General features: G+C 41.6%; 2 protein-coding genes across 2 annotated transcripts; one reads left to right on the forward strand and one right to left on the reverse strand.

Moving 5' to 3' along the window:
* Window positions 1–5,196: 5,196 nt before the first annotated feature.
* Window positions 5,197–11,022, reverse strand: fancb (FA complementation group B). Its single transcript, XM_083682172.1, has 9 exons — window positions 10,857–11,022; window positions 9,673–10,701; window positions 9,436–9,591; window positions 9,205–9,297; window positions 8,958–9,086; window positions 8,681–8,850; window positions 7,090–7,493; window positions 6,658–6,898; window positions 5,197–6,405 (listed from the first exon to the last, which is right to left on the reverse strand). The coding sequence occupies exons 2-9, from the start codon at window positions 10,594–10,596 to the stop codon at window positions 5,961–5,963; spliced, it is 2,562 nt and encodes an 853-aa protein (XP_083538298.1). The 5' UTR covers window positions 10,597–10,701; window positions 10,857–11,022; the 3' UTR covers window positions 5,197–5,960.
* Window positions 11,023–11,275: 253 nt separating this feature from the next.
* Window positions 11,276–26,532, forward strand: mospd2 (motile sperm domain containing 2). Its single transcript, XM_083682443.1, has 15 exons — window positions 11,276–11,466; window positions 11,558–11,615; window positions 12,395–12,550; window positions 13,159–13,245; window positions 13,416–13,570; window positions 15,014–15,074; window positions 15,406–15,444; window positions 15,542–15,666; window positions 15,878–16,051; window positions 20,901–21,019; window positions 23,583–23,676; window positions 23,773–23,869; window positions 24,638–24,767; window positions 25,591–25,693; window positions 25,923–26,532. The coding sequence occupies exons 1-15, from the start codon at window positions 11,434–11,436 to the stop codon at window positions 26,070–26,072; spliced, it is 1,581 nt and encodes a 526-aa protein (XP_083538569.1). The 5' UTR covers window positions 11,276–11,433; the 3' UTR covers window positions 26,073–26,532.
* Window positions 26,533–26,659: the final 127 nt, after the last annotated feature.

Raw genomic sequence — 26,659 nt, forward strand, 5'->3', positions numbered from 1 at the left:
GGACATCTCATTTCTCCCTCCTTCTCTCATTTCTCTAAAGGCGGAATGCTTAGACAGCACAGTGAGACTGATGTTGTTGTGAGACTGTACATTACGGAGAGGCACAGTGTTGTTGTAGATGGTGTTCTTTCAGGGATAAAAAGTAGATGTTCATGCAAAATCATAGACAAATGCACATGTTTTGATTATCAAATGAACAGTTGGTGAGACCCAGGTGTATGTTTTTTTGATGTGTTGCAGCATAATATTTCTTGGAGATTCTTCAAGGGTTTTTACTCAAGGCACAGTACAATGATGAACCAAATGTTACAAAACAATACTGCCTTTGCATTTGTATGACCTTGCAATGGAGCAACATTCCATGGGTTTGTATGTACAGTAATCTGAGCTTTAGTTGAGGATAGAGACTTTTGTTGTGGTGAAGAAAAACGTGAAAAATGTGAACGATGTAGAACAGTTTTATACAATTGTACTGCAGTTCCTTCCTGTTTCTACAAAGTGAGCAGCAATTCTTCCATTTGTTAGGCAGTGAGCACAATGTGTACACACACACACACACACACACACACACACACACACACACACACACACACACACACACACACACACACACACACACACAGAGAGACAGGCAGTACCACACACACATAACCTATACAGGACATGTGTGTGAAAGTGTGCATGAAGAGAATTGATAGTTGGATACTGCATTTTTACGAGCAACCCAAGGCCTTAGATATCATGTATTTGGTGAGAATAGACGTGATGCTTCCCTATCTTTCAGCCCAGCTGTCCATCAGAAATGAATGCACTGTTTATTTTTCAGTCCACTTAAATGTATTGAAATTTATAATATTGGACATTATGTTACCTAATTTATTTTCAGTTCAATGTATGATCAGCTAGTCTCAAACTCCATCTGATATATCAGAACTTGACTTTACAATATCTTCCAACAGACGTGTGTAAGTCTTAATGAACAATCACAAGCCAATGTATAGGGTACATGGCAAACTACTGCCACACAGATAGTATTCCATTGTTCAATATTACTATTTGCCAATTAATTTGTTTGTATCGCAGGTGAATATTCCAGGTATTCTAGGTATGGTTTTAGAGTTGGAGTGTACGTTTTTGTAGATTTACTTACTGTAATGAAGTGTTTATTGTAATGAGGCCAGATGATATGTTTATAAAAAAAAAAACTTTCTATATACTTATTCAATTTTCTCTGAGGACTGTTGAAAGCATCCCCTCACTTTATCTTTGGGTGGCAACAGTTGGCATTGTATACAGTAATCAAACTACAAAAGAGTTCCCCATAACAATCAAGGTATAGAGCAGCTATTGGTACTTGCACTCCAGATATACTGTGGTGAAAAACTATTTTCTTGGATGCTGTTTCTGAAAAAGGTTATTTACTATACTGTACATCAATAAAGTTGAGTGTGCACCACTATAATGCTCTTTCTCTGTCTCTCATTTTGATAGTGTATGATGTCTGATTTTAAAACAGTTAGTCAGGACCTAAGATGAGTCCACTCTGTATATTAAGCAGCTGTTCACACTTTATGTCTGCCATTCAAATTACAGAATTCTAAATGCGCTGGTAAGAGGGATTTTCCTCATGAATAGTAATGACAAACAGGGAAAGGGGAAAATAGTACTAACAAGGGCAATCAACAACAACACTGTCCACTCTTCTTACCTAGCCAATGACTCAGGGTGACTGCAGATGCATCTCTGCGGGGCGCCTCGAGTGACACATACATGAGGTGACAGCAGGTCTCCGTTAATACAGGATAATGGACCTCACAGTCAGAGGCCCAGAGATCACAGCAGGTAACGTTTACCTGTGTTGACACCACCTGAATAGAAAACGCCAGGGTAGCTCCACATCCACAGGAGGACAATTCTGTTAGACATACACACAGACTAAGTGGTAGCACCTCCTAAATGTCCCTCACCCACTGTAATTGCCTCTGAGTTGTTTAAAACAATGAAATCCTTCCATTACAGAACGGAGTGGACTTGATTATGTCATGCTCCTATACACCAAATGACCAGAAATAATCATTAGAATTAGGCAGGAGATACAGCAGCACTTCTCTACAAGATTTGCCTTTCACACTAATATGAATTTATTGGACTTAATATCCAACTGGACTTTATCATCTTCCTGAGAATCAATGAAAGAGATACTTTAAGTATCAGGCTATATCCTAGAAAAAATAAGTATATTATCGACTTTATTTATGTTGTACAAGTGTAGGTTATAAATAGCTTCTACTGCTGTTTAAACTGTTTTGCACTCACATCAGGATTACAAACTAATCAATAATCCTAATCTTCTACCAGTATTACCATGAAATGCAAGGCAGAGGTAGTTGCATGACATAGCTTTATTGTCAGCATTTTATTTTCTTGTATGAATATAGGGGGATTGCAGTCTTATTTTGAAACATCAAAACAATCTTAGTAATGACATCTTATAAAACAACCAATTATTTTCATTATTAAGTGTAAAAATAGACTGTCTTGATTGTCTTTTAGAAGAAAGACGATTTCCCATCATTCATTAAGCTTCAAGACTTGTGGGAGAAACAAGAAATTAGAGGGTTTCCATAGCAACAGCACAGAAACGGAAAAGGCCAGTGTGTGAGGAATGTGGGGATTGATTGAGTTATGAAAATTAGTAGATAATTTGCTGGAAGAATGTCTCATTTTCCCTCTCTCATCCACGTCACCCTGCTAGATTAATGTATTCACAAATGAAAGCTGTTCCTATCATAACTGTGATTAAACCAGCATTAAGTGACCATGACTCAATGCCAGTTTATCATCATCTTTATCACCCAACCCTAGCCAATGTAGTAGCTATTACCCTGGCTGCTGAAACTGCAAAACAGTACTATGTCTACACCACACACAAAAACGCCCAATGTTTATCCTCTCCCCACTTTCCTGAGGCTAACTTTGTTATTGGTGGATGGAGACTAGATGGGGACTTATGTGGGATCCTGATGAACAGATATTATTGATGTCAGTGTGCAGTCATGTGTGGGTTGGGCTGGTAGTATTGATCTCAACTCTTTTGTCATGGCTCAAGGTGGTCTATAATCAGTGAGACTGAACTGTATGTGCAGGCTTCAATTCACTTGGAGGCGTGCCAACATGTATTTATCTCATGATTTAGAAGTATTTTTCAAAGGAAAGTCATTCAGAGTCCATCCTCCAAGAGCTGTACAGCTAGCTCACAGATACTGTTACCAACAGCTCAGACACACTGTTTATGTATGCTCCTAATGGGACATGAACAATGATTATAATTATAGAAATTAGACTGACACATTAGAAACACCCCCACACTTTCTGTGTTTGGCAAGTCCCATTAGTCTGAAGTCGAAGGACTGGAATCAGAAAGTGATACAAATGCGGTGCGTTGTGATAAGAAACGTGTGGGAGTTAAGTTGAACAGATATCAGAATACTGCTCCACCATCTGATAAACTCATTAGAATAGCCACGCATTCATATAGATTTCTAGAGAGTCTGTCCCAGTTTAGCTCTGAGGCTTCTCTTTTAGTGAGTAGAACACATCACCAACAAGAGACATTCCCAAATTCACATTAGGTGTTTGCAGATAACTCAGTTCCATGAAGTTGGTCTTTCTCCAAATTACTTTTATATTGCATCAAATGTGTGGGAGTTCTTACTATTAAGCATCTGTGTGTGAAATTATGTATTTGGAGTAGTGCACTTCTACCCAGGGATTTGTGATAGATAACCCTGGATTGTGTGTTTATGACCCACTGAGGTTCAGACTCTATAATCCTGGGGAGCCTATCTGACCCTGGTCAATAGCTGTAGCGAGCAGGCCAAAGACCAGGGCTCTCAAGGTTGACAGGAGAGACCTCATATAGTATCACTCAGCATCAATGCAAACAATGACTTCATCAGCATCATTCAACTTTGTAAGTGTGTCAACATTATCCATAACACCACCTATGGAGCCATAATAATCCACATATTCAGGGCTTGTTTTGTTTGTCCCTTAATAGACAATTAAAGTTGATTAATGTGAGATTTAAAAATGTGGAGGGGGAAACTAGGATACTAGGACTCATCTTTGGCGACAGATTTTAACCTGGAATGACTGGAAAAGTGCCTTAATAATAACCTTCATTAAGTATTTTGCCTCTGAAGGAGACACAATCATGCAATCTTCATGTCTGGTCCTCTCCTGCCAGCCGCTGATGACATCATTCATCTGTCAAGACAGCATTCTTCAATCAGATGGAAGCACTTCTGTGGAGGGTGGGAGCCCTGCAGTCATCCAGCTCAAACTTAATGAAAGTTAACATGCAATAATGGGATGACAAAACAAATCCCGATACATTTGACTCAGTATGGCAGTGAGGTTTGAACAGTCCTCCGGGCTGAAATCATCCCCAGCTGATACCATGACAGGGCTACCAAGTGCCTCGGGACAGGCCGTCTACCTGACCCCAAACTGAAAACTAAACCAGTCTTTGTGTTTGCATGTGTGTGAGTGAGAAGCTAAGAGGCGTTACTCTAAGGTGTTGAATAAGAGTGGAGGCGAGAGTAGAAGAGTGTGAGATTGCTGTGAAAATGACAAGAGAGAAGAACGCCATGTAATAACAGGCATCTCCAGACTATACGATTTTCACACTAATCTTTATCTGAATGATTTGAATATCTTTTTTTTCTTCTCTTCTATAAAACCACAGAACAGCATACAAATCATAAAGAATGTCTTCAACAATCTTATACAGGTTTGTTTTAAACAGACAAAAGGTCTTGTGACAGAGTCCACGGGAGCCCATTATCTGTGAGGTAGTGGAGCACAGACAGCAAAGGTGTTAAAGAGAGGGAGGGAGAGAGAGAGTTGAGGTAATCTCTGTGTGTCACAAACAGATGGAGACACCACAGCTCCTTGCTCATCCCCATCCTCAGGTCTCTACAGACCAGCTTCACATACCAGGGGCCAACAATCAGTCTTAACGGACAGCTTTAGCCAAGCTGTCACAGAACTCATGCATTGAACACAGACTGGGCTCCCCTACTGTAGGAGAGGCCTGCTGTTTGAGCACACTTAGAATACACCATGGATGTTCCCTAAGAGAAAGTTCACTTTTAAGAGTAACAGAGCTGTATGCAGTCATGATGAGATGACATCAAGATGGGTTTATTTTACAACATTTCACAGGGAAGATAACTGACCCATAAGAGGAAAAATGCCACTAAAAGCTTTCACAGCCAAATGCAGCCTCTAACTAGGGAGCAGTAGACCTTTGCCATGCAGTTCTTCCAAAAGTTATATTCTGAACACACAGAACATTTCCCACTGCACGATGAGAGTAGGAAGGCTCTAGCTCCCACTGGACAGCCCACAGCAGCACCAGACATTAAAGAGAGTGTTTCCAGGCTGCTGGTCCGAGGGGAGCTGAGAGGGAGAAAGGAGTATCACACACAGATTAGAGGTGTAAAGCCCAGGAGATGGTCCATGGGAACATGCATGCTAATGATTCTAATACTGTGTTGCGCGGACACGCACACACACGCGCGCGCACACACATACACGCACACACACTCAATTTGGCCAACTCTATAGGAACACCATTACTAACTTTAACATGAGCACATACTGTATATACAGTACAGTACATAGTGAACTGCGTCATTAAAATCACTGTTTTGACACTTCTCATTTACAATGCATAAGTTTGCACCAGTTTATTTCATAACAGCATGGCTTATTCAAGAGAGGCATCATCTGGACTGAATTTCCTCCTTGCATTTAATAATGGATAATTACAAAATATTGAAAGCGAACATAAATTATGATACCTTTAATATACTGAGTCATACTACAGAATGACAATAAGAAATAATATTTTGTGTGCAGCAAATTAAGTGTTATGGAATTCCTTTGGTATCTCACTGAAGTATAGATACATCTCTGATAAGTCCGGACCCAGACGAGGCCCTCTGTGTCTCAAGGAGAGCAGCTATATCTCCCTCCAACTGCATCTGGGCCAGGCTCTGAGTCAGCCTGCGATAGCGTTCCACATCCACCAGGGGGCTTAACCTCCTCCTGCTCTTGTCCCTGTCTCTCTCCCACTCGTCCCTGCATCGTTGGAGCCCCTCTGCAGAGCCTGTGTCTGGGGTCTCCAGCTTTCTCACTCTGTCACTATTCTTCCCCTCCTCCTCAGCGCGCAGCAGAGACGACACACCCTCTTTGAGTGACAGGACCTCTTTCTCCAGAGAGAGGGCTAGTCGCTGAACAGTTCCCTCTCCTCCCACCGTTCTGACTGGTAGGATGGAGCAGGATGCAGGAAGGAAGCCACACAGAGAGTCCAGGAACTGCAGCAACCGGAACTGGCTGTAGGTGAACAATCATTTCCTCATGTTACGTTACCATAATTATCATCTCTTAATCACAGGTTATCGTCATGTAAATACAGCTTCATTTTGATATTCCAAACATTTAATATCAATCAAATCTTCTGTCAGATTAGGTAAACTTATATACCAGTGCCAAGCGATCATATCACCTTTGTAGATAATGCATCTCTTGATCTATTATATAAACGATAGTAACCAATGCTGAACAATTGCTGAACAAAGCATCTACCTGCAGTGGACAGATAACTCTCCCTGAAATGGTGTTGTCTGGTGCCAGTAAAACAGCATCACAGCAGATGGGCCTGCAGGGTTTGCCAAGAGGTAGCATGGGCTGATCGCTAGCCTCTGACACTGCATGCTCCTCTGGATCCACCCGGCCACATCACTCAGGGTGTGGTCAGGCGAGTGGATCTGAAGGGTCCATGAGTCCAGCACTGCTAACAGGCTGAGCAGGTCCTCTCTAGCCTCGTCTAGGATGAGAGAGAAAAAAAGATCAGTAGTAGACGCAAGTAAAAAAAAACATGTAAAACATGTAAGACAAGCAATGACTTTAATACAAACACAAATGAATACTACATTACGAAAAAAAGATCAATGGCAAGTTTAAGACCGCCAAATAATTGCTCATACACTGGTTTGAAGTGGCCCTATTTTACAGTACCTGTTGTGAGTTTACAGCTGGTTAACAACTGGGAGTGGGCTTTGCTTTGGAAATCTATTGGGACATGGCCACACTGGATGACCGTTGGCCCTGGGGCATCCGCAGAGGCAGAAGATCCCTGTCTGTGGAAGTAATGGAGCATGACGGGACATTTGACACTGCCGGAGGTCAGCAGTGGGCTCAGGTCAGTCACAGCGGTCACTGCCAGTCTGTGCGTGTTGGCGTCTGCAGCTCCGCTGGCACCGTCCGGCCTGCGCCTCTTGGCCACGGGCTCTGGGTGAGAGGGGGCAGACGGGGGGCTGGGAGTGGGGAACCAGGACACTCGGCTGTGGGTCTGGATGACCAGAGGCACTGGGCTCTGGCCTGCCTCTGTCAGGATGGATAAACTCACACTGCCCACTGGTCTGGAACAAAAATATAACACATCACTTACAATCACATTTTGTAAGTGAGCCCCCCCCCCCCCAAATCACCTACAGTCACATAGACGGAACGCTACCACACAGGGAACCAGTTACACTGTAGATAAATAACATAAGTGAATGAGTGAGAAGAACAAAAGAAGCAATTAATGGGTAACAGCTGACGCAGCCTGGGGAGCCAATATACTATAACACTAGCTGTACCAGGGCTGCCATGTTTACCCACAGCACTACATGAGGACCCTGAAGCAATTATGCCATAAGGTTACTGATGCTCTTCATCTTTAAGATATGTTAAATCAGAACAGTTGGAGAAACTAGGACTCTGATTGCTCCTCGCTCTCACAAAAAGAGCTTGGAGGGCTATTTGAGAATGTGTTGCCATGGTGACCAGGCAGGCATGCTGCTGCGGAGCAATTTCTCACAAAGTCTGGAGATATCGCCTGAGAGGCAGACACTGACGCTGTTCTACACTTAAGGCTGTGGCTAGGCGGCTGGGTGGAAGGTGAGACATTATTGATGTCCCCTTCTGCGTCTTGCTTAGAGAGCACATCAGAGGCATTTGATGTTTGGTTTGTTCCCTGTGTAACATCATTAAAGCGATCATGAGGATCAAACATTCAACATTTTTGTGATGTGGAGGCAAATGACCTGAGGGGAAAGCTTCTCTTGCTGTATGAATGTGATTTAGGTAAGCAGTTTTGAAGACAAGTCTGGCTGTTTTTAGTTGTTTTTTTTATAGGAGAGCTACTCTAGTTGTTAGATAGAGATCAGGTCAGACATCAGCAGTGGGAACTGACAGCTTGTGAGTCCCTCTCACCAGGAGGAACAATGTTTGACTGGACACCATTAACACATAATCATTAAATTAACACAGCCATTACCATTGTACAATTGTACCATTACCATTCACAGATTAATGAATTACTGATTATAGAGATTATTACTGATTATACTTGGCAAGACATCAAGAGAATGAGGATATCACAATGTACTACTCATGAGCACTACCAATAGACATTACAATGTGATGTACAATGACTCAAAACTAAAACTGAGGGAATTTGGGAGAAGTTGACATTTGATATGCAATAGTCAAACAACTTCACTTGATGGGGTAAAGATATTTCTCAATATATATGAAAAACAAACATATGTATAAAATTTACATGAGGCTCTCTGTGGTTAACATCACGCCCACAATCAAGCGGTCCTCAATGAAGTGATGCCAAAGCTTGTCCACTAGAGGTGGTGATGCCACAGACGTGACCTGCATCTTCTCATCCAAGGCCTCATCCTCTGGCTCATCATCGTCATCCCATAGGGAAACAAGGCCTTCCTGAAGAGAACATCAACACCAATATCTACATGTACACAGTTCAGTACATCAGAATGAAGAAGTAGACTAGAAAAGATAATGGTGACTAGGTTAATATTGATAACCACCTGCTCCGTCTGGGTCACAACATGCTCTGTTCCTGAGACCACATGAGTGAGGCCTTGGATTGACTGCAGAAGGACCCTCTCCTTCACCCACACATCTCTCTGGAGGTCCTGAAGCATGGCCAAGCCACTCTATAGAAAGATTTTTTTTTTTTTAATGTACATAACTGTGTCCGGGGAATTCATTCACTGATGCATCATTCTTATAATGTCCAAAACATGGAATGGTGTTGTTCTCCTGGATGTCTACCTGTAGTCGGGACTCTAGAGCTTGGACAGTGAGGAGATAGTTCTCCTGAGCAGCATCACATGTCTTCTGTCCTTCTCTGCTCTCCAGTCCATGCTGAAAGATACAGCAAAATTCTCACATCAGTGTATGGTGGAATAAAACATCCACACGGACCTTTTCCATGCAGAAATTACCCACCCATTTGTTTTATTTGAACACTTAGTGAGTATAACAAAAAAAGTGATGTCTCACAGAGTATGTTGTGCCGCAGTGGTCAGTGATGAGGAAGTGGTCCATTGGACATCCAATAAGGCTCTGGTTCCCAAAGATCACCAGCACCTGGTCTGTTCCACAGCCCACAAAGTCATCTACATGGAGTGAGCTAACACCTGACCAGGAGGATGCTACCTAGCAGAGAAAGTACAGAGTGAGTAGGAAAGAGGAGTCTAGTGGAGATAAGAAGAGGCACACTATGTAGTATTCCAATACCTGAAAAGTGTCTTTCCATACTGTGCAGGCATGGCCATGGTTGAAGGTGAGGGCAAACAGACATCCATTTCTTCCAGTGTTGACAATGTGAATGTGTTCAGGTTCCTCAAAGGGGAGCTGGCATACCTCTCTGGGAATTCCATTCTCAAAATACACTAACTGCTTTTTATTTGTTGCTGCCACCACTGTTGATTTCAAAACACTGTTCACCTCTTCAGCTGAGACCACAAAGATGCACTTTGTGATGGAACTATAGGCATGAGGTAAAATCAAAGCTCCATTGAATACTTGTCCATCCTCAATAAAGTACCCCAGGGTTTTGCTCACCCCTGCAACATCCATCTGATCTTTCGAGCATTCTGTTGACAGTGTTTGGGAGCCTAGTATACATACATTTCTTTTGTTTAAGGGAAACCCTCCAATAAAGCTTAGAGAGAGCTCGATGGGTATTTGTCTAACTGCCCCTGCCTGCAGGGAAGTGTAGAAGATTATACCTTCGTGGCTCCATAGGACAGTGGGGCCCTTTAAAATGTCAACATTGTCTTTCATTCGGTAGGGTAGTTTAAATTCCATATAAGGTTCCAATCTATTTGAGTTGCTCAAAGTGAGCAGGCTGTACTTGAAGCCATCTCCCTTCTTGCTTTGCATCAGTAAAATGAATGGTGTAGTGACTCTGTGTTTTACATCTAGGGCAGAGGTGCATTGCACTATATCCACATCTGATGCACGCTTTCTGTTGATGACAGCCATTCTATCATCTGACTTAGAGAAACTGCTAGCATCCCGTTGAAATGACAGTCTGTTGAATATCAGTTCTGAGCCTCTTCGACTTGTATGGTCTCTGGGTGTGGAATGTTGGCACTGAAATTTCAGAATTTCTCCACGGAAGGACATGACTTTCACGTGCTCCATGTCTTGAGTCATTTTATTTGATAGTTCTTTTATTATTATTATTATTGTGGGGCTTATCACATCTGCAGCGGCTCAGCGATTGTCTTCCGTGACCATGTTCAACCCTCCACGCGTTAGCTGAAAAAGTGTGGCAAAGCATTGTAAACATACTTCCGAGCACCCGGCCAGCACAGAACCACCGAGTTATCTTGCAGACTACTGCATACACATAATCTTTCTAGCCGGGGTAAATATATAACTAAAATTCGAAAAAGTAAAAGATTGGGCCTTACCTGCACCATAAGCTAAATCTAACACACGCCGTTACTGCGCGTAGTCAAAAGTTATGATATCCCCGGACATCACATACTGTACGGACAAGTCAAAACACCGCGCCTGCAGAATGGTTCAATGGATACTAATCACTATTTGCAAGCGGTGGGCGACGAGCGGAGTTCAAGATTGATGGTCAAGGTGCCGCCCACCCATCCGGCGAACGAGGCGACCTACATCGAGCGTCACAAATGATGTCAGAAAATGTGCATTGTGGGTAAATTAGCTAGCCAGCTTGCTACTTGTTTACAAGTCTTTTTCTCAAGTATTCTCTCATTTATATGTTAAGGTGACAAATATTACACGTTCAAGGTGATATTCAAGCAATTAATGCATGCAATTAGTTCTATTGTTTTGCTTGGACTAAAAACGCGTAACTTGTATGTAACTAGCCTCTTACAGAGCCAAAATGGCGACTCAAAGGCAGCAGTTTCACTGTCAGCACTGATTCATCCCTCACCCCTGTCTCAACCTCGAGCCAGCTAGCTAGTTTACTGAACAGCCTCAAAGAGAGTAGTAAGTAGGACAGCCTTGAACATGGCGGAAGTTGGACAGCTCGAACCAGAGCAGGTAGCTGGCTTGCCCTTTTACTTTATCAAGAAAGGTCAAATTTTGTTTTCAATACCTGCAGCATATTATTGACTTCTCTCTCTTTGAACAGGAAATTGAGAAGAAGATAGAGGAGACGAGACAGAGGTTCAAGAATGAATACGTCCAAGGTAAGTTAGCAAGCTAGCTCCTGCTTGCCAACTGTACAACAATCCAGTGCCCTGTTTGTTTTCAGCTAATATCTGCAGCCATTTCAAATGGCATTTGATCAGCTAGTGAGGAGTGATTTCAGTCAAACACTCTACCTATGTCTGTGTAGGGCAGTACTAGTAAGTATCTAGAACAGTTATCTACAGTACTGTTATAGTAGCTATCGCTAGCACCAGTTGCCTCTAGACTGGAGCACTCTAGTTCATGTCACAGACGTGTGCCACAAGTCAAATGTCAATAGCTTAATGATGATAACATTGTTAATAATGATCGATATTATCATAACTACATAATCACTGGCCTGGCACATTGTTATGGTAAACAGATAATGATCACTCTAACACAGGTACAGTTAATTTGCTAGCTTGTTTTGTAAATTTGACAGTGGTGTAACAGGTTAGATAACCTGCTTGTGTACGCCTAACATAAGAACTCCTTAATTTAATGTTGGCCTCACGTTCAGTTAGCAAAAGCCTAATTTCAGTCAATCTATGCCTTTTTTTCTTTTTTTAAAGCTGTTTGTTTTCCCAGACATTTTTTTTCCTGTTTTTCCTCTGGACAGTTGACAAACAACTAATCTCATCCCCAGGCTTCCAAGCATTTTGGGTGGAAGTGTCTGAGAATGAGATTAACAAACAACAAACTCATTGGTGTTGTAGCACAGACGATTAGTGAAAGTTTAAGTCTGCTAACTGCTGTAGGCTGAAACGAGACTTGTTTTCTGTTTCATCCCCCACAGATTCATCAGACAAGTATGACTCCAGGGATGTGGACAGGCTACAGAAAGATGACACTCTGGTGGAGGGATACCTGACATGGCGACACTTTGCTGTGGATGATGCCTTGAAAATGATTGATGATAGTTTTCAGTGGAGAAAAGAATTCGGCTTGAATGGTTTGCAGTTTTTTACTTTTTGTTGTACACTACTTCACTACCATACATTGTTGTGGGTGACTATATGGTTCAAAGGCCTTGGCTAGTGGCTACCTTTTTATATGGCTGAGTGTGGGAAAACAAGAACTGCTCACATACAGTTCTCTATGGTAAACATAACCATCATTCAATATTGTCAGCCTATTTATGTAGGCCTACTACCATGTATGGCAGGATTCATCAGTGGTGGTCTTTGTTCCAGAGTGGGATGGATATTTGGCCTTCTCCCAGATAGAGCCTTATTGTGTATTGTTCTCCAACATCTCCATACATTTAGGCCTGAGACAATCCTATCTCTATTTTCTAACGTTTTTTTAAATTGCTACATTTCAAGTGATTTCAGCCAGAGAACGTTCAGTTTGTTAAATCTGTGTCATGTAGAAATTGCATTTGTAAACATAATTTGTTTCCAATTGTCAGACATTTGATTTTCTGAATTAGTAATTGCCACTTGTTGACCATTTTGTTTGTCTTGAAAGGAGAGGAATACTTTGTTACTGGCCAGTACATAATTGTTCCAGTATTAATCTTTTATAGAGTTTGTAGACAAAGTTTTCTTTGTTTTTCAGACCTCACTGAAAGTAGCGTTCCAAAATGGATGTTTGAGACGGGTGCTGTCTTCCTCCATGGCTACGACAAGGAAGGCAACAAGCTCTGTATGTTTGTTTTACACATACCACATGTACTGATCCCTCACAGAGATTGTTCACCTGTTGAAGACAGGGGAAGCAGATTGTCAGCAAAGTTCCAACTGTATATTTCTTTGCCATCAGTAACATGAGTTATTGAACGCAATGCTATCTCTGTGTTTTTGCTGTCTTTTCAGTCTGGTTCAAAGTCAAGCTACATATCAAGGACACAAAAACGATCATGGACAAGAAGAAGTATGTTGCCTTCTGGCTGGAGCGCTATAACAAGAGAGAACCAGGGATGCCACTCACTGTTGTGTTTGACATGTCTGAATCAGGTCTCAGCAATATTGTAAGTACACACTTATCTTGTTTGTAGTCTTTTTAATACCTACGTGTCAGTATCTTATTGTGCCAGATTGATATCAAAGCATGACTTCCAAGAAGGTTGGAAAGTTGGAATTCTGACCGAAGTTCATTTCGTCATCATAGTTAAACATGTTGGCTCCATTTTGAAAACCACTGTGCTTGGCTATGTATGTCACTGAATTCCTAGTGAGCATCCTAATATTTCTTGCTGTTTGACCTGTGGACTTGGGGATTGATGTTCTTCAATAGTTTACACTTTGGAGATTAAAGTGACCTTTAAATCTGATTGGTCAATCCAACTGTGTTGCCTAATCCACAGACTAACTTTGTCTCAGTGGTTGGCTCCCTGCAGGAGCTCTCTCTTTCACTCTCCCAGAGAAATGTCCCAATTATATATATGTACACACACACACACACACACACACACACACACACACACACACACACACACTCCATCAAACTTAAATATGAAATAAGTGGATTAGTAGATCAATTTAGAAATCAGTTTTAAGGAAATTTGTAGAAATAGCCAACAGTGTGATCTTGTGTAGGCCTAGCCAATGTTATCTCATTTAGTCTCTCAGAGAGTCTACTGCATAGCAATGAGCCTGCCAGTGGGCATGGAACCTAGCCAGGCTATGCTCCTCCTAGGGGTCTGACTCGATTGATAGTTCTCCAGTTTGCCTCATGATAATTAACCAATTACGGTAATGCATGTTTTACGTCAAACTGAATTTACAACAAGGGGGCTTTATAGGTAACTGTGATCTTTTCAAATCATTTTTGGGGAAGTATTTAATCAAGTCTATTGTGTGCTTGCAATAATTGATCCTCTGTTGTTGTTGCAGACAGTTGCACTGACAGGATTATTTGGAGTGCTCTTTCTTTTCTCATTTGCACAAAGGGACAGAAACCCTCAAGTTTCAAAGTGTGTTGTGTTGATAGTTATCTCTTTTGACATTGAGATGGAGTTTATGCTATCTCTTAGCAAAGGTCAAGGTTACTCAATGATGAAGTAAACATCAAGATTGTGCAACAGCAAATTCGGTGAATTAGTCAATAAGACAATTCGGAGTAAAGTAAGTGTAGCTTAGTTCTTAGTTTTGGAGTTCCATGGAAAGGGCACACTTCACACAGTTGTGTTTTTGCCTAAATATCTTTTCCCTGAATTATATTTCACATGATTTGGGTTGAAGAAGGTGGTTGAAACTATGAAATGGATTGACTACAGCTCTTTTCATTGTGACTTGTGACAAAGTTTCAATGGTTCTGAATTGGGTCAATGCTCAGCTGGAGGCGGCTGAGCAAACAGTTTCCCTATTTGAAAGTCCATAAAACGGCTTTTGAGAGTCAAAGCCTGCTTTTCAGTTTGCAAGTCATGTACTTTATGAGTCATTCACTCTCTCTTTTTACTTTCTTCTTTCAGGACATGGACTTTGTGAAGTATATCATTAATTGCTTCAAAGTATATTACCCAAAGTTTCTATGTAAGTAGTACATCAAGTAAAAACATTAACAATGCATAAAAATATATCTGAAGCACATCCTTCTCACCTTGGCACATTGAATAATTAAGCTTTGTGTGACACAAATAGGTTACTTTGTCATCAGCACACATCCTATTGACATACTTTCTTGTTTATGTTTAAATATAATGTTTAAATACACAGCATCATACAGTATGATTCTGTGCTGCTGGCTATGATAGATTAGAATTCAGCCATTCCCTGTGACTTAACCTCCTTAATGTAATGTATGGTTGTCTTAATGTAATGTATGGTTGTCTTAATGTAATGTATGGTTGTCTTGTCATTTCAGCCAAAATGATCATCGTCGACATGCCTTGGATCATGAATGGTGAGTCATTGTGTTTTTTAAAGCCTATATGTTGTCTTTCTGATAATCTAATCACCATTGTTTGGATCTGAGGTTGAGTCTCTTCACTCTTTGCCAGCTGCATGGAAGATTGTGAAAACATGGTTGGGTCCAGATGCCGTCAGCAAGCTCAAGTTTGCATCCAAAAGCGAGATCCAGACGTACATCGGCCCAGAGTACCTGCCACCTCACATGGGTGGAACGGTATGTACTGTATAGTGCCTTTTAAATTCACTGATAGGGGTGATGCTGTTGAGATGCATTAGATCTCATCACTGTTACCTCATCAATGTTTTTGTGTGACATGAAATACCAACTGAAACGTCAACATGAGATTTACCAATGCCAGTGTTGCATTATGCTAATAGATCATAATGTTCAACGTGTTAGTAATTCTACTTTGGCTTCATTCCAGGACCCCTTCAAATACAGCTATCCTCCACTTCCTGATGACGACTTCCAAACGCCCGTCTGTGAGAACGGACCAATCCCCAGTGAAGACGACAACGAGAGCAAAGAGGAGGAGTCGGAGTGCAAGGACACCCTGGAGGCCAGCTTCAGCTCTGAGGTTGCTGTGAAGCCCAAAAAGGTACAAAGACATTTAGTTTCTAACTCCTACTCCTTCCTCCTTTTTCTACTTATTGACAGTGTGGATACAGCTTGGAAAACAGCAGACGTGCTATATATCACAGCAGACATACAAGCACACTTCCTCATACACGCTTGGTCACACTCATGGGATGGTACTTCAAGCTGATGGGGTGAATACTTATCCACTAGAGTAGAGAAGTAGTTCTGGTGCCAAGATCGTACCTGGTTGTTCTGTTTCTAAATTAGCCTGTCATTAAATTTTATATTGGCTGCTCTTACTCATAAACAACAGAGTAAATACAATATCTGTAATGAGCTGAGGTTGATTTAATGAATGATTAACCCTGCATGTGGTTCCTGGTAACAGCTTAGATGGTAGGCATTTAGTTCTCATTAACATAAAACACACTGTCTCTATTGTCATATAAGGTGGTGAAGAGGAAGTTCAGTCTGGTTCCTTTTATCTTTGATGTGGCATTTTACTTATGGACCCTATCATTTTTTAAGTTGAGTCTCCGATTACAGCATGTAATCGGGCCTTCCGCCGAGGCGGCGAGAATTAAGAGGCAGTAATGCCCTGATTTGGCAGCTGTTAAGCTCTTGCTCATTGTCTATGTCAAGGTGACTCCTAATGTCTCCACTGCAGCTTAAGCCTGCCCACAGTCCCCACACATCACAGCCTCAGTCTCACAGAGCGCTAGGCTTCTCTCATCTTCTGAGGTCTTCTTAGGACACACAGCGTCTGTCAAGTCCGTCACAGAAGCTGTTCCTCGCTGAAAAGTTTTTTTTTGTTTTTTTTTCACACATTCTCGTACATGACTGCAAGCACAGGGAGGTTTTATGCAGTTCCCAGAATGTACCCGTGGGCTTCTTCTTTTTGTTCTGATTGGCTTATGGTTTTGTCTTCGACCTCGTGGGAGGCTGGGGTGATGTGGTTTGGCTTGTTATTTGTACTCAGCAATGGTCTCATCTGGTGAGCTGACATGCGGCCCCAGCCCCGGCCCAGTGCAGGCCCTATCACAGTAGGGACACCCTGCAGTTCCTGGCTGCTCCCTCTGCTCTGCTCTGCTCCACTCTGCTGTCATCAAACTGCACCCGAGCAACGGTCAAGGCATGGGCATATGCTGCACACATCTCTCTCTCTGTAGGGGTATTCATCCAAAGCGTCAGTCTATTTAGCCCTTGGTCTGGCTTATGACACGCCAAGCAAACATGCATCGGAATAGAGAGGAGGTATTAGGATGTCATCTCAGGAGAAATCTTGAGTGGGGGGAGATTTTGATGCATCTAAAGACTACACATCCCAAGTACCTGTTTGTTGATGCATATATTCTTACCAGTGATCTGAGATGTGTCTTGGGGCTCTGAGGTGATCTCTGGTTCTGAGTGTACTGTAGCTGTGTGTTCTAGAAAAGAGATGTTTTCTTTGCTTTATCAGAGTCATTGGGGGACTGTGCCGCTGTGCCTCGGCAAACTCCTGTTGAGCCTTTAAGCCGTTTGGGTAACCTGCACCACAGTCACGGAGACTCCACCATACACACTGAAGGGGCCCGGCAGCCATTGCGTCACACAAAGCTGCTCCCATGAGCCTCTTAAGCACCAGGAAACACAAGCACCAAAACCCCCATTGTAAATGAACACGACATTAGTCATGCACAACAGATTTAGATTTACAATATAGAGATATGCAAATGGGGCTGGTTGATTCATAGAGAGCTATCTTTTGAAAGGCATGCTGATGATGTTGTTAGTTGGAGCACACAGGCATGAATTAATTCCACCCTCTGTGGCCTAGTCTCAAACTTATTTTATGGTGTGGCTGGGTCAGCCTGCCTTGTGTGACCCCAAAGGGAAGTGTATAATGTGGTTCAGCCTGTTCAGCTATTTCATCCGTTATCTAGAATGTACAGTACTACCCATTGAATACCCATACTCAGGTAACACACAACTCATCAGCTTGCAAACAATTGTTTTACTTTATTCCATTACAAGAATACCTCAAAGAAACAAAACAAAACAAAACCAAAAAAAGTGAATCAGGTGGTCGTGTGTGTGTCCGTGCGGGTGAGCTGGAGTGGATAGAAGTGTGTGAATGAGTGTGTGTGTTTTGCAGACACAACATGGTGTGTAGTACCTATAACCAGCGTCTAATGTGCCATCCCTGATCTCTTGGTGTGCTGTGACTTAAATGCATTATTTGAATGCCAGTGAGAGTAACTACAGTATGCTTAGAGCCTGCCTACACACATTCACCTGCAATGGCCATGTTCTGCAGCTCATTCCTCTCCATAAACAAGTTGAGTCCTCCCACCTGAACACGTCAGGGCTCCCACAGTGTGTTAAAGGGATAGTTCACCAAAATGAAAAAATCACATCTTTGGTTCCGTACTCTAAAATGAATCCATGGTCAAGGATAAACTGCAATCAATACTTTGGTTCTTTTTATCTGGGCAGTGTAACTAACAGGCAGTTGTTAGCATTTTTAACCAAAACCCAGTGCAAGTCAATGGACCCCAAGTTAGCATGTTGATTAAAGTTAGCATAAATGTCATGCCCAAATCATCTAAAATTCTTGCTGAATTACTTGATTTAAATGACTTTGAGGTGATTTGAGAGTGGCATTTCAAACATGCTAACATATAGGGTCCATAGACTTGCATTGGGGTTTGGTTATACATGCTAACAATTAGCTGTTAGTCACAATGTGGAGTCTGCCCTTGTCCATAGACTCCTTTCAATGTAAGGAACCAAATATGTAATTTATAAATTTGTAATTTGGTTAAAATATCCCTTTAATAGGTGATCGCTCCAGGAAGCTAATTGCCTTTCTCTCTGTTTTGGAACAAGGGCTGGTGGTCTTAAGGCATTGTAGGATCTCACCCACTCAAGAAGCACCAAGTCCTGGAGATTTCAGCAGGCTGAAAGGGCAGGTGTACTCTTGTAGATTTGGGAGTACACATCCCTCACCATCCAATCATCCTCATGGACGAGTTCCACCTTTTGATTTCAAAAACATGCTGTACCTGGACCACACATTTTACAAAGGATCCCCTAGTTGCACTAATTTGACTCAGGCTAATGATATTGATTTGAATGTTTTACACAGCAGATATGTAATATGATACATAGTCCACAATATCATCAGAGTAGAAAAGATGATATATTCAATATATCCAAGATTATTTTAATCCAAAGGAATACTTTGGTTTATTGTTAACTATTAATTAATAGTATTAATTTTAAATTACATTATGGACAGTACTCAATGTTTATACTCCTAGGGACAGAGTATTCGACACACATACTAACAGCACTAAATACTAATGTCTTTTTTTTTTTTTTTCTTTACCATACTAATACTAACACATTTGCACTAACTTTTACAAATGCCATTGAGACCAATGTACACTCTACCAACGCATTTCAAAATAACTCTTAGCCTTTTGCGAGAGCTACCTCAATGTCTTCACTCCTTCACTCCACAACACAGTGGCAGAGCCCTGAGAACCGTTCTAGCCTGTATTATGCCTTTCTGGATATGGATTTCAAATTGTCTTAAAGTGTTTACTCCAGTTTGCACTGAAATAAGAACATGGTCCATTTTTATTTCAGTATTTTGAATTCCTGACCCTGTTTTAAAAACATTTTTTACTTCTTTTATTTGCAAATATGATTGCGTGTGTTGATTGTTTTAGCATGTTGGTTTTATGATGCTAAACAATAATCTGTGATCTCAATACTGTATTTTAAAGGGATTTAAATTATTCTGATTGACTGGAATAATGATCTAAATATTTGTTTAAATCGATTAACAATAGATTTTGTTATGATTTTAACTGCAATACAATTAAATGCAATTGTTTTTTGTTATATAGGCCTACTGTTTTCAATCTGTGAAATGCTGTAGTTTTTTAAATCAAATGAAATCAAATATTGGCTACTTTAGTCATTAATATTTGTTTGCAGTAATTGGTTCTCTCTGTATTTGATTTAAACACCAAATAAAAACATACATTTCAGAAGCAGCTCAGTCAAGTGTCTGTTGATGTCATTATTGTGTGTAGCAGGGTGTGTGCGTGTGTGTGTTTTGCTTATCACAGCAGACGACACACTCCCCGTCTGAGTCATTAGTGCTTCTACACAGATCACAGGCAGACCCCACTCACCTCTCCTCCAGCTTTCACATCCTTCTGCTGCGCTCACTCTCCATCTGTCCCACACAAGCTGTGCACACACACACACACGTGGGAGACTGTGGCTGGTCAATACTGTGATGAAATTATGATATCAGCTGTTTTATAGTCTTGTGACGGCATTGTGCATGTGTGTGGGCGAGCTGGATGTGGGAAAAGGTTTACGGCTGTTGTTGAATTGAAAGTGCTAACGTTTGGTGATGCTGTTCTATTCTGGACTGGTGTCACGGGTCATTATTAGGGGACTGTGTGTTCCCACTGGACATGTGTTTGTGGGTTTCCTGTGGCTCTGTGCTCCCACAGGGCCTACTGTTATGACAACAAGGGTCAGGGCTTGTCATTGGGGTTTCTGTGTGGATTTTGAAATGAAATTACCTCTTACATACAAACCCTCCCTCGATTGAACTATTCGCTCTTCAAACCCAATAAAATAGATTATGACTAATATTGTTTAGAAATGACTTGATGGTTTCATGACCATCATTTTCTGTATCAGGTGTTGAGGGTCCCACATCATCTCTCTGTAGAAAGCACCATACAGTAGACTTTCTTTGCCATAGCCAGCAGTGCACATATTTTGTGTGTTAACGAACCCTATCTTACAAAGACGGCATGTAACATTATTATATTACAAAACTTTTGTTGTCATTTCAGGTGAATTTCCTGGAGGAGACTCTGAAGGCAGAGGACAATGATAAAGGAGACTGGGCCAATCGGACAAAGGGGGCCAGGAAGCCACTGACCACCTTCAGGGGTCCTCTACTGAATGTCAGGTACATAGCCAACTCACCACTCCCCCCTTCTATAGTGTATACACTGTACACCTTCTAATTCAGGAGGTGGTGTAATGGTGTGGGGAATGTTTTCTTGGCACACTTTGGGCCCGTTAATACCAATCAATCATCGCTTGTATGCCACAGCCTATTTGACTATTGTTGCTGACCATGTGCACCCCTTCATGGCCACAATTTACCCATCTTCTAATGGCTACTTCCGGCATGATAATGTCACAAAGCAAAAGTCGTCTCAAACTGGTTTCATGAACATGACAATGAGTTCAGTGTTCTTCAGTGGCCTTCCCAGTCACTGGATCTGAATCCAATAGAACACCTTTGGGACGTGGTAGAATGGGAGATTCACAGCTTGAAAGTGCACGTGAAAAATCTGCAGGAATTATGTGATGCAATTATCATGGACCAGAATCTCAAAGGAATGTTTCCAACATCTTGTGGAATCAATGCCACGAAGAATTGAGGCTGTTTGGAGAGCAAAGGGAGGCCCCACCCAGTATTAGTGTAGTGTAGTGTTCATAATAAAGTGCTCGGTGAGTGTATATACATAAACAGTATCTCTGTCCCCTTATCTATCCTTCTTTCAGCTGTACTAAATGCTTAGAGAACAGACAGACTAATGACACAGTGACTATAGACTATCTATATCCTCATAGGCAGGATTGGAAGTGTTAGAGGATGAATGTGTTTACACTTAAGCCAAAGTCCGATATCAATATCTTGATTTTGTGGCAGAAATCTAGGTTGCCTTCAATCAATTGCTCATTGAGTGAAAAGCTGTTTGGTGCAGTAATTATTATTGTGCTGTGATAATCAATCGGGACTCATTGATCAGTAATGGTTACTCCTCATAATTACCAAGGAACAACCACCACTTCCCCTCATGTATATCTAATGATTGTTCCAGTAGTGTGGAAAGATTATTGCCATGCAATATAATTAGAGGTTCAAAGGTACAATAGAGAGGTTTCTGAGATCAAGGTGATCTGTGATATTTTCTCTTTCCTAATCATTTGCAAAAACATTTGATCATACATTAGGTTGGATTCCATTGTTGAGCTCAGGTAGGCTCCAGGTACTTAAGCAGCAGGCTCCATGGATGGTTAAACAGATGTTATGAGATCTCTCTCCTTTTCCTGAGTCATTTCCGTCGAGTTCTATTTTTAGAGAGTCTTTGATCTGAGATTTTTTGACAGCTCTAGGCAATGTATTAGAGTGATAAACAGATTTATATGAGCCTTAAATGCAATTATGTTTCTGAGCTGTGTTAGACCCTGATCCAGTCCACGAGGAAGGCTTCGAAACGGGGGGGGGGGGGGGGGGGGGACTTTGAACTTCAGAATGCGTTAGTCAAAGGTTTCCTGGAGTCTAGAGAGTCATTCTGGGCTCAAGGGAGTGTCGGACTCCTTAAACGGTTTACTGGGGCAAAGAACACAGGATGACATGAAAGGGAAGGAAGCCAGAACAATTCTTGTTTACAGCCGTAGCCCACAGAATGTACCGGCAAGGAAAGACTTTCGAAATACAAGGAAAGAATTTTGATCCTGTCGGCCACTTGAACATTTTTGGAAGGTAACAGTCCATACACTTGTGAGAAGTGTTCACTGGAGCTGAATTATCAAATGTTATCCCCCTAAACCTGAGTTTGTTGTGGCATTTGATGTTGTGAGATGTTTAAATTGGGAGGGGGGTGCACTGAGTGTTGGAGAGCGAGTCAGAGTGCCTTGTGGCTAGTTTCTCAGGCCATGGATTTTCCGCTGCTCCAGATTTCACAGCTTTGATGCCCGAACACAGATGTTTTCACCCTAGACCTAGGAATAATGTGGTGTAGTGTTCCCCATAAATGGGTTCAGATATGGCTGCCCTAGCCGCCCCAGGGCTTGATATTTCCACATGGGTCAAAAGGAAACAGAGCACATTAGTGACTGGGATAAGGCCTGAAGAAAAGTCTTTTACTGCAAGTTTTTTTATTTGATAAAAGTTCTGTGAAAAATGTGCTAACGACATGTTAACTTCAGTGAGGCTCTCATGTTTTTGAAAAGAATCAATCATTTTGATAAACAGCCGATTTCACTCAGTGTTTTCAGCATCTCAGGCTCCTCCTGATTGGCCTCAAATAGAAATATCACTCAACATTTCACGGGCTTGCACAGATGGACATAATCTGCCCATCCCTAGAATGCAGAGGCAGATAGTGAGTGAGCAGCTGCTCTCGTAGATGTGGAACAGCAGAAGTTACATGTCCCTGGATAATCGTACTACGATCACTCTCTGCCAGCTACATCTTCATCTGAGTACAGGAAGCTTAGCCAACCAAATCAATACAGCTAAGATATCACAAAGAGGAACAACAAAGAACGCTGTAAAACAAATGAAGTGCAGCTGACTCACGGCAGTGTTGTTGGTGTATTTGAACACCCAGATGATTAAATATTAAAGTAAATTAGTCACTCATTTAGTCTTGGCCTTTTCACCACTCAGCCTGTCTGACAACTCTGCTAAGTGTGTCTTTGTGTTAAATGTGTCTTTTCTCTCTTTCTTCTAGTCCAGCAGAAGAGCTGAGCTTTGGCTCCCAAGATACAGAGAAAAAATGTCTTATCATCCTCAACAATGTGACCAAGAATCAAGTGGCCTTCAAGGTGTGTGCGTGTGTATGCGTGAAGAACACAATGGTCTGAGAAGTCAATTCTGCATTTGTTATCTCCATACAAACTGACTCTATGGTGTGTCCACAGGTACGAACGACAGCACCTGAGAAGTACAGAGTGAAGCCCAGTAACACCAGCTGTGAACCAGGTGCTTCGGTGGATATAGTTGTGTCCTTACATGGAGGTAGAGTACTGCACTTATCTTTGCACTCTGTACTCATATCTACTTCTCAGATGTTTCCAAATGTACAGCAAACCTTCAGAATAATAAGAAAGGTCCAGTCTATTAAGTTTCCAAAGTGCTGACAAAGTGCAGCTTTCTTTTCCTGACATACATATTTTAAGAGTGATAAAATAATCATCTCTTATCTCCTGTAAACAGAGTCTTCAGAAATCTAAGAGAGAGAAGGGTAAATAAAGAAGGTTTTGGAAGCTCTCTCCTCTACAGTGTTTAGTGTTTCTCCTGGAGGGATGAAACCCCAAAGGTCAACTTTTCGTTCCTTTTGAAGCCAACATGGAGTTGTGATGCAGGGAATTGGCTGATAAGGCGTTTAGTGGCCTTCAAGCATTGAAATGTCAATCATGGCTTATGTGTGAGGCTTGGTTTTGAAGAATTGAGTTATGGCACTATTCCAGATTTTGAGGTTTTTCCTCTGGTGTTTGAGTTCATTAATTCTGTTCATGGGGACTGCCATCTATCGCTCATGTCTTGTTCACTCAGCTCTGAAGATAAGGCCTCTCTCTGAGTCAGCTCTTTTGCTTCTATTTCAAATTCTTTTAGAATTGTTGTTCTGTCGATTCATTCATCCTTTATTTTTGCAGGTTAACCTTTTTTTAACTGTACGAAAAAAATGTTTTTCAAGGAGACCTGCCCCCAGATCACAACAATACATCTGATGAACAAGAAAGTGTTAGTGGTGTAATAACAAGCACAACGGCTGTGATTGTGCAGGCTATCAGGCATCTCTGCAGGACCGGTTCCTGGTCATGGCAGCTGAGATGGAGCAGAACGCTGGTGCTGGATCACCAGAGCTCACTCAGTTCTGGAAAGGAGTGCCCAAAAACAAGATCATGGAGCACAGGTACATATAGTATGTTGATTAATGCGTGTGAAATTCAAGCCATATTGATTTCTGCTGACAATCAATTGAGGCTTATTGAAGGCTAATTGTAACCTGCAATGTTTTCAGTTTCAAAAACTATAAGAATAAGAATTAAAGCTGCAAGCATTGATTAACAGGGTCTAAGCCACAGGGTCTAAGCCACATGGCAAGGTCACGGGATCAAACAGCTGTCAGAGTATGGTTAAAGGAGAGCCTTGAAGATGTCTACTGGGTTTATAGCGATAGGTTAGACCGTATTTGATTCATCAGCTTTTATGTGATTGGCATTTATGACCATTTTGGTTGCTTTGCATGTGGCTTTAGCGGTATTATCATGAGAGTCATCAAGTTTCATCATGATAGGATTAACTGTCTTTGACTTCTAACCATTTATGTGAGAGGCCAAGCCCCCTGGATGATTCATTGGTTAATTGTGGCAATGTTGTTTGTTCAAATGGTAAAAAAAGAAAGGATCCTGTGAGTGCATCAGTCCATTGATGCTACAAGTTTGGTGCAGATAGGTCAATAACTGTAAAAGCCTTAGTGTTTTAGGTGTTTTTCACAACATTTTAAATGGCAGAAAATCCATCATGGTGGGACCTTGATGGTCCTAGAGGCTTTTTTGTTCATCGTGATGAGAGGGACCTATGTACCAAATTTGGTGACTCTTAAATGACGTAACCTCACATGGTACAATGCTAAACACAGATTGCCTGTGTGAACTTGTGAACTAGCAGGCTGATAATCCCCTCTCCCATCTAAGACCTGCCCCCTCCTTCATGTGAATGTTTCCTTCCTGTAGATTACGCTGTCACGTCCTGGAGAGCAGTAAGCCCACCCTGAGCCATCCTGGGGACAACCTTGTGGAAGGAGGAACAAATAATCATCAGGACCTCCACACAATGGTGAGCTCTGATTGGAGTAGAAACAGTCCATCCACTAGAATACCTATTTCTGTCACATATATTAACCAATAGAGATATTTTAGCTGTAAGATATTCTCTTCACAATAACATTTATGGAGTTATCATTAAGAGGACTTTTTGGGTGAATTTTTACAATGTAGAATAAACTTTATCTGTGCAAAGTGAATAAAGTGGAGTGAGATAAAGTAACCAACCCTCTCCCCTCCAGTTGATGCGTGTGATGGCCTGCAATGCCCGTCTGGAGCAGAAGCTGGACATGTGTCTGTGGGTCCAGCAGGTCGTCATTGGTCTGGTGATGGTTAGTCTGTTCAGCTTCCTGTCTATCTACCTACTCTACACTGGAGACCAAGCCTCCTGACCTGACTCAGCCTCATCCTGCCTCTGCCAAATACAGAGACTCCAGCAGCGCAATCCTTAGCATTAAGGGCTCGTATTAGAACCAACGGACGGCTGGCACTGGACTCATTGATAAAACGAGAGCAGACTCTCTCCTATCCTCTCCTCAAGGGCTGTCGCCATGGAGATGAGTCCTCTTTGGTAGCAGTGAATTAAGGGACATGTGAATATGCAGAGTTTGTCAGTCGCCCACAGAGATTAGCTCAAGTCTCTTTGGTGTGAGAGTTACAGTAGCTAAGACTCTTGACCCTGTGAAATTGAATAATGTATGTATTTTTCTATTCCTGATCATCTGATTATAAATGAAATATATTTATTACATGTAACATGATATAGACATTTTAGTTATCATGTTTCTGATTCTAATGTTTAACATGTGATTCAAAAATATATCTATGGACAAGAATAAAGTTGCACTTTTTATTTAAGTAAATGTGATTTTCCTTTTGTTGAACAATTGCTGTTATTGTGTTCAAGTATTAATCAGATACTTTTCAATCTGATAATGGCGTTTCATTCTCAGTACTGTATGTCTGCGATTGAAGAATA

The sequence above is a fragment of the Argentina silus genome (assembly GCF_951799395.1).
Source record: "Argentina silus genome assembly, chromosome: 12".
In the NCBI taxonomy this organism is placed as follows: Eukaryota; Metazoa; Chordata; class Actinopteri; order Argentiniformes; family Argentinidae; genus Argentina; species Argentina silus.